This window comes from Morone saxatilis, unplaced genomic scaffold (genome assembly GCF_004916995.1).
Source record: "Morone saxatilis isolate NCDOM2014 unplaced genomic scaffold, NCSU_SB_2.0 Contig18, whole genome shotgun sequence".
Taxonomy (NCBI): Eukaryota; Metazoa; Chordata; class Actinopteri; family Moronidae; genus Morone; species Morone saxatilis.
In genome coordinates, this window is record NW_023339740.1 from 18995233 (window position 1) to 19002692 (window position 7460).

The 7460-nt window shown below is 38.2% G+C and overlaps 2 protein-coding genes across 4 annotated transcripts in view; one reads left to right on the top strand and one right to left on the bottom strand.

Annotated features, from left to right (window-relative positions):
- The window catches only part of tespa1 (thymocyte expressed, positive selection associated 1), an 8090-nt gene extending 6296 nt beyond the window's left edge, over positions 1–1794 (top strand). Inside the window, exons 10-11 of the mRNA XM_035661907.1 lie at positions 737–821; positions 1412–1794. Of these exons, the coding sequence (XP_035517800.1) occupies positions 737–821; positions 1412–1500 (174 nt within the window). The 3' untranslated portion in view covers positions 1501–1794. The remainder of the gene's footprint in view (positions 1–736; positions 822–1411) is intronic.
- An 83-nt stretch (positions 1795–1877) lies between these two features.
- The window catches only part of tarbp2 (TAR (HIV) RNA binding protein 2), a 7002-nt gene continuing 1419 nt past the window's right edge, over positions 1878–7460 (bottom strand). For 2 of the 3 annotated variants that reach the window (XM_035661915.1, XM_035661912.1), the window contains exons 2-7: positions 6759–7073; positions 6532–6601; positions 6274–6391; positions 5692–5837; positions 5153–5348; positions 1878–3976 (exon numbers count right to left, since the gene is read on the bottom strand). In XM_035661915.1, the coding sequence (XP_035517808.1) occupies positions 3819–3976; positions 5153–5348; positions 5692–5837; positions 6274–6391; positions 6532–6601; positions 6759–7063 (993 nt within the window). In that variant the 5' untranslated portion in view covers positions 7064–7073 and the 3' untranslated portion in view covers positions 1878–3818. The remainder of the gene's footprint in view (positions 3977–5152; positions 5349–5691; positions 5838–6273; positions 6392–6531; positions 6602–6758; positions 7074–7460) is intronic. The other variant, XM_035661914.1, reaches the window with a different exon arrangement.

Consider the following 7460-nt stretch of genomic DNA (forward strand, 5'->3'; position numbering starts at 1 on the left):
TTAGGTAGAAGGAGTAGATGCCTTTTTTAAGTTACACATCGGTCCAAAACAAGACTATATTTATATATATATATCTTAATACATGTCTGGAGGGGATCTTTAGAGTATCATCCTAATTGTTTGGTTCAGGCTATTGACTCATCATGCATGGCTCTTTGGTGTGGTGTTATGATTAATAGTCAAATAAATAAGTTGAGTTTCTTCGTGTTGTGTTAAGTGGAAAAGTACTGTCAACACAGTGAATGTTGTTGCTCCACAAGTCTTTCTTCTTCCTAATAAGTTGTTAAGATAGATATATGCTTTTTAAGATAAAAAGTCCACTCTCAGGGTGATTTTGATTGGTCATTCAGACAAAGCATGCTTGCAAATCCCGTAAACTAAATGTAATTAGATTAGGCTAAATGACAGTATGTTAATTATCACATGCCTTAGACTGTTTGTCTTTAAGATAAGATATGGAAAATCACATATATATATTTATGTGGATAACCTGATGATCACTGAACCACTGATATTCCATCAGTAAATCAGTAAATATTGTAGTTTAGATTGTTATATAGTATCCTAAAAGTGTAGCATGTAATGTTCATGGTGAAACAATACGTTGTTCAGCCATAATGGTATATAATCGTTCATGATATTGTTTCTTGAAATACAAGATTATTATTAAGATTATACAAAAGTCAAAACAGACATATAGTATATAATGTAAACTTCATACCTTTTGTTTCCATAGGTACACAGTGCAGGAGAGGAAGATTTTGGACAATCAGATGCTACAAGAACAAAATCCCTGTTGTTTAAAAAAAGTCTATGCAAAGGTAGAGTATGTTCAACATTTTTTGTATGATCACAGATCAAAAGCAAACTGCTGCTTTGCTACACTGCAGTCATACTTTATAGGAACATGAGGAACATAATGTGTCATAATTGTTTGTGTGGTCACCAAATTGCTGACCCCATTAAGAACAAAAACAGCATTCACACAGTTCAAATGGTTCTACATGTGTTAAGAAAAGGGTGTAGCCAGTTAACACAATAACAGCTGCTGTAACCAGAACGCTTCGGCTCAGCATTCACACAAAGACGTGTGTATTAAATGCACAAACCAATTTGTGGGTGCGAAATGTCTTGCTAAACTTGAATATGTTACTTTGGGATCACTGTAGGTCTTGTATTGAGGTCAGATACGATGTGTGAGGAATTGAATACATTAAACAAATGTATGTAGAAAATGATGAATGTGTGAGCACATGTGTATACAGGTCACTGAGCAGGTGTATTTTTCACTAGGAACATAGAGTGCTGTATGTGCCTTTGTGTGTCTAATCAGGTCACACTGCAGCTGCATTTATACAGTGGTATACAGTGCATGGATGTGTTGCCTGACTGTGTTTGTGTCCCTGTGTAGGTGAAGTGGTGCGGGGCGACAGCATGCAGTCAGACAGCAGCGGCTACGCAGACGAAGAAGGCAGCTCCTCATTTAACACACGCAGATGACAGAAAACCAGGAACTCCATTGTAAACAACGTTCTAAGTAGTGTTTTACTGCCTGTGGACCTTTTCCTGCACTGTGGATTTGAAAAGCGCTTCCAAGTAAAGGCCGCCAGTCAAACAGGCCCAACAGATTAAGATGTCATGGTACTGTAAGAGTCTTGGTCACATGAGGACGTACACTGAAGCAGTAATAAAGTTCCAGATATGCAAAGCACTCAGTTTCTCCTCAGTGCTCACACTGAATACAGAATATTGTGAATACGTAAACATAAAACTGTTCAAAGGTCTTGATGAAATACTGTGTGGACTGTATTTTATTACAATGTTAATTCAACAGGGAGTTTAGAGCATGTGCAGGTTGTTACAACAACAGTTGGCAGTTGTTTACAAAAATGCTTTATTGGAAACAGTCAATTTCACATGGAGCTCACATTAAAGTTAAATGTTTTTCTAAAACTGGGCAACTTGTTCAACTACCACAGTCAAACTTATAGTCATCAGCATTGATGTCAATGGTCTCAGCACCTAAAATTCACTAAAAATGAGAAGCTAAGTTCCTTTTTTTAATAATAAGAAAACAATATGCAGATCTGCCTATTCAGATAATGAGGTCTAACACACTGTACTGTAAACCAGTGGGAGTAGATGTACAGAAAGTTGGTCAGCTTGCATTGTGCAAAGGACAGTATCTTTTCAAGTAGTGCAAACTGTACTACTTTCAATACTTTTCAGATGAGTGCAAGGCAGTGTATCAACCAATATGCAAATACAGTAAAGTGGGTGATAATAAAATCATACACCGAGTCACAACAGATAGTTGGAGGATATGATCTGGAGAATCAACGTCATCAATTACAGGAATCATAGACATAGACAAAAAAAAAAAAAACTTGCATTATAAACAAAACAATATTGGGAATATTGATAACATTGAAACACCACATAAAATATGTGGCAGCTTTGCTTGTCTGGTCTGTTATTGAAAGTCAAAGGTGGGTTTTAACATTGTTAATATGTTATTATAAGGAAAACAATGCTTTATCAGAAGACTCATAGTACTTTTCCCCCTAATCACAAACTTTGTATCTGTTTTACTCTGAAATGCATTCCTAGAGCTTCTGGGGCTGAGTGCTAAAAGAAGAACAATAAAAAATAGAAAAAAATGCACATTTTTTAAGCTCTGATAATTACACTTAACAATGTTTTAAAATTCAGGAGTAAATGGGACCAATAAGTCAATTTTAAATGTAATGTTTTTTGTAATTTTTTTCTTTAATCATCACATTTAAATAGACAGAAATGACTCACACTGTATTTTCACACTCTCTTAGTGTTCTCATAATCGTGCTGCATCAACAGAAGCCCAGCTCTAGCAACAAAGTCTCTAAAGGGGCAAAATTAAACACATTAGAAGGACAATTCATATTGATTTAAGCCATCTGAGTCTACTGATTCTTCTCTTGATTTCTACTACGCTTAAGAGTTTCACAATTACTTTTAAACTTTATTTAAGTTCATAATGTTAAACAAAGATAACATGGTGAGTTTCAACTGACGGTAATCTTAAACTGAGTTTTAAAAAAAGAAAAATTACAAAAATGTAAATCTTTAAGGCCAAACATTAAATACATCACAGAGACTAACAGTTTGAGCTTTTAGGGTTCAGATTAACATACAACAAAAGCCACATTTTCAATATAATTTCATCAGGCTCATCTGAAAACAGGGCAGTCTTTAAAATTGTTTTCCTCTGATATCTTATTCAGCAGAGTCCTTTTCTCTCCACGTTTCGGCACACGGCTGAAAATTCTTTTCTTACGTTCATCCATGGGAATGGGGATTAAACAAAAGCACCAATAATTGGCGATTCCATAGTCCAATTTCTACAAACCACTTTGAACTTTTGTACTTTTTGTTGTATTTGCATTTGTCTTCAGTTATTTGGGAACTCACAGCAAGAGTACCATTCATAATTTCAGATAAAGACTTGTAAAACTTTAGATTTGAGGAAAATACAGTGCTGCATATGGATGCTGAGCAAACAAACACTGAACGTATTGAAAATGCATTTTAAAATAAAATGTCTTGGAGAGGGGTATGGGAGGTTTTGGGCAACTAAATCTTCTTTGGCAAAGAAAGGAAATCAACCCAACAAAAAAAAAGGGCTCCAGGGGGTTCATTTAAGGACAGAAAAAGTCTCCTTCTCCAAATTTGAGGTAATTCATGTTATTTGAACTCATCACAAAAGTGCCTCCTTCATCCAAAGTGGAAATGTATCCTGGCGTGATGAGTTTGAGTCTGTGAGGAGGCAGATGACTTGATCACTTCCCTCCAGCCATGATTTTGAGGTACTGCAGTGCATTGTGGGCTGCATTGGCTCGAGCAGCGTCTATGCTCGGAGCAAAGCCGTGGCACACTGTGATTGGCTGCGTGGACAGCTCCACTAGACACTGGCAAAGGCCGCTCAGACTGCGCTCCTCTGAAACAAGAAAAGAACAAGAATGTTTTATTTTTTTAAACAATTACTTTGTTTCTGTTTGCTTCAAACAGCAGAATTTTAATATAAAACAGATATTTCCACCATCGTGGATGTAGATGATGTCTTTCACTCTGCATTATAGTCAATTTCACAGGCATTTCTATCTCCATTATAAATCTGATGAAGGATTTAACAGTTACGACCCTTTTTCATACTCTTACCATAAATGTCTCTGTGATTTACATGCTTAAAGTAACCCAGATACCAGCCATACTTCAGTTACGATCTTAGAGTTTTAAGTGTTCAAACAACAAAATAATGTGTAGCGATATATGGCTGAAAAGACATTCAAATGATTAGAGCGAATTACCTTAATTTTGACAAGAAGGAGCAGATTTACACTCACTTCCAGCTATAAGTAGCCACTATTTTCTGGGATGTGGGGATATCAGACTAGTTAGCTTCAGATTAAGTGTCACTTAAAGGTGCAGTCAGCCACTTTATTCCAATAAAAATGTTCCTCACAATCCGCTAGCTGTCTGTTCTGTGTGTCCAAATAAAATAAATATGTATGAATCTATGTTTATTAGATAAATCATATGAACGTAACTGTGTATCGCAAACTCACTGGGTGCTGGCTCCTCGACAACTTCCAGTACAAATAACAAATAAATATCACTAATTCAACTAGTAAATTCAGCACTACATTAGTCGAAACGTGCCACACAAAAAAAAAAAGCTTAAAGTTCTGGTCCGTTTGTGAAGTGCTGTCCACAGATAAAACCGTGACAACACGCAGCTGTGGGCTACTTCCTCCATATCTGGTGACAGTAATAGAAACCACACAACATGCCATTTGTTTTTTTTTGGTATGCTGCCATCAAACAACAATGCTGTAACAATAATGCTGTGAAGGTCTTGGCTCGTGCAGATGGTGTAAAGCAGATGTGAAAGCAGTCAGAGGTTTATTGTATACAGTGTCAGCCCCAACTCATTCATTATATTTACATGTTCCTAACTAAAATGCAGCTCTTTATGTATATAGCCAGTGATGTCGGTTGACTGCACATTTCTTTTTAACCTTTCAGTGTTAAACCTAAGCTCCTGCTGTAGTCAGAACGTGGTGCTAAACAGAAATGAAAGTCAGTTTCTTAATACTATCGCTTGTGAACTGACCTAGGTCCAGGTAACTGACGTCAAAGCGCTGCTCCACAGACAGGTCGCTCAGCAAAGAGCAGAAGTTGGAGTCGGAGGGCATGCCCAGAGGGTGGCTGCGGAGCTGGAGGATCTTCTCTCCAGCAGAGTTACGCAGGGAGTCCCACGTGCAGCTGAAGCCTTTACTTTTGCCTGACTCAGCTCTGCTCCCCATGTGCTGTGTGTGCAGAGGAGATAATGGTAATTGAATAAACATTATTATTATCGCTCAGCAAGATTTACAAGCAAGAAATGAGGTAATGGGGTGCACAACTTAAGGTTTTCCGCATAACATTTGAAGGACAAACAACTGTAAATGGCAGACGTAATTACATACTATGTAACGCAAACAACATTTGCATGATTTTAAGGAACGTAACTGGGGATGTGGTAAGTGATTGGGTTTTAGTTACAGGTTCTGTAACGTTGTGCACCCCTTCCCGTGATGTGTCAAATAATTTAACATGCAGGATCTTTATAGGCTAGTGCACAGAGGAAGTTTATTTCTGTTTGTTTTTCACCATGTTGAATGTGTCCTCCTCTGTGTCAGCGTCGTTGCTGGTCCTCAGGTCCACGGGAACATCATGTATGCGCGATAACATCTTAGCTGCAGCGTTCCTCTTGGCTAGCTTTTTGGAGGTTCCACTGCCTAGAGCGGAGAAGGAGACTGAGTAATATTGAGTAATGTGGAACAAGCCATGACCGCAGATTGATAACAAGTTTGACTTGAATATTTATTCATTTAGACTTTGATAAACAGAATCACACAAAGAGTTTGCTTGATATGTGCTCTAATTTAACTAGCCTAATCTAAATCTTGTTAAAATTAATATTTCAGTCTATCAGAGGCCTGTAAGCTGTGCCAGAGACCTGTCTATGCACTTGCAATTCAGGTGTTGCTAGTATAGGTTAGTGAAGGTCAGAAATTACTCAGCACCTAACATGCAGCACATATGATGTTCACATATGACATTCAATTAGTTTTCTGCATGCCATTTATAAAGACAGTTTACATTTGCCATGTTAATTCATTAAATATTGCAAAAAAGAGACAAAAGCTGCAAATACACACAATAAAATCTTAATAAAGTTATTCCTTATACCAATTTCAACAAATCTCTCGACTCTGCACGTCATGGTGAATTCTTTGCGGTGTGCTGGACCGGACTCCTGGGTGACTGTGTACTCTGGCAAACGCCATCCTTTCTGCACCACCAATTCCTGCCAAAGAAGAGGTGAATACTTATAAAATCGAAAAGGCATGCAACTATAAACTATACTACTGGAAAGGACCGACTGAACAATGAAAACACAAGTCAACACAAAACCTTAAACTACAGTAGTTATTTTTGCTTATTCACCTGCAGAGCTCCTACAGGGTTACATTCAGACTGCTGAGAACTGCCGGAGGTCTTCATCTCTGACTGGGAGCTGTGCAGAAGATGAGATAAAACAAAAACAGAAGAGGAAGTAATGAAACCACACAGATCTCCGTCTCAAAACGCTTTGGCATGCTGACATTAACTGAGTCATGTTTGATTTTAACTTTAGAGCCTGTGTAAAGAAAACAATTAAACAAGAAACTGACCCGTCTCCATCAGTAGACACGTCAACCCCAATAAAACCGTCTACTCCAACACCAACTCCGGCGGGACCTCCAAGGCCTCCCTTGAGCATCTTCAGAGCAGCCTCGGCTGCTTTGTGCTTGGCTGCCTTCTTGCTGGGCCCTTGGCCGGTGCAGCTGATCTCTCCGACGGAGACGCGGAACGTGAAGTTGGGCTGGTGAGCCTGTCCCTCAGCCTTCAGCAGGTCATACACTGGGGTCTTGCCTATCCGCGTTCCATATTCCTGCAGCAGACTGATGGGCGTCTTTCCGGGATTCACAGCCAGCATTTGCTCAATACTAAACAACAGAAAAACCCAGCATGAGAAGGACTGTTGAGGCACTGTTCATGAATTTATTTGTGTTATTCATAACTTTTAAGAAACATTTTATAGGTATTTGCATGATTAATTGAGGAATGTGTTTTTGTCCTTTTCTTTGCTATGACAGCCTTTTATTGCTTTTAACGGATGACAGCTATAAAGTGACAGGAATGAACTGCATTAACGGTGCTCTGAAAATTGTCCATGAGTCTTTCTAGAAACGATGTCCAGCTTGTTCAAATCTCTAAAACTTACTCTGAAAGTAACCAGCATATACACTGTGATGCCAGTTTATTAGACAGTAGTAGTTAGTACTGTAATACAACAGTCAAGCAATAACTCCTACCTTCATGAAGATTATAAT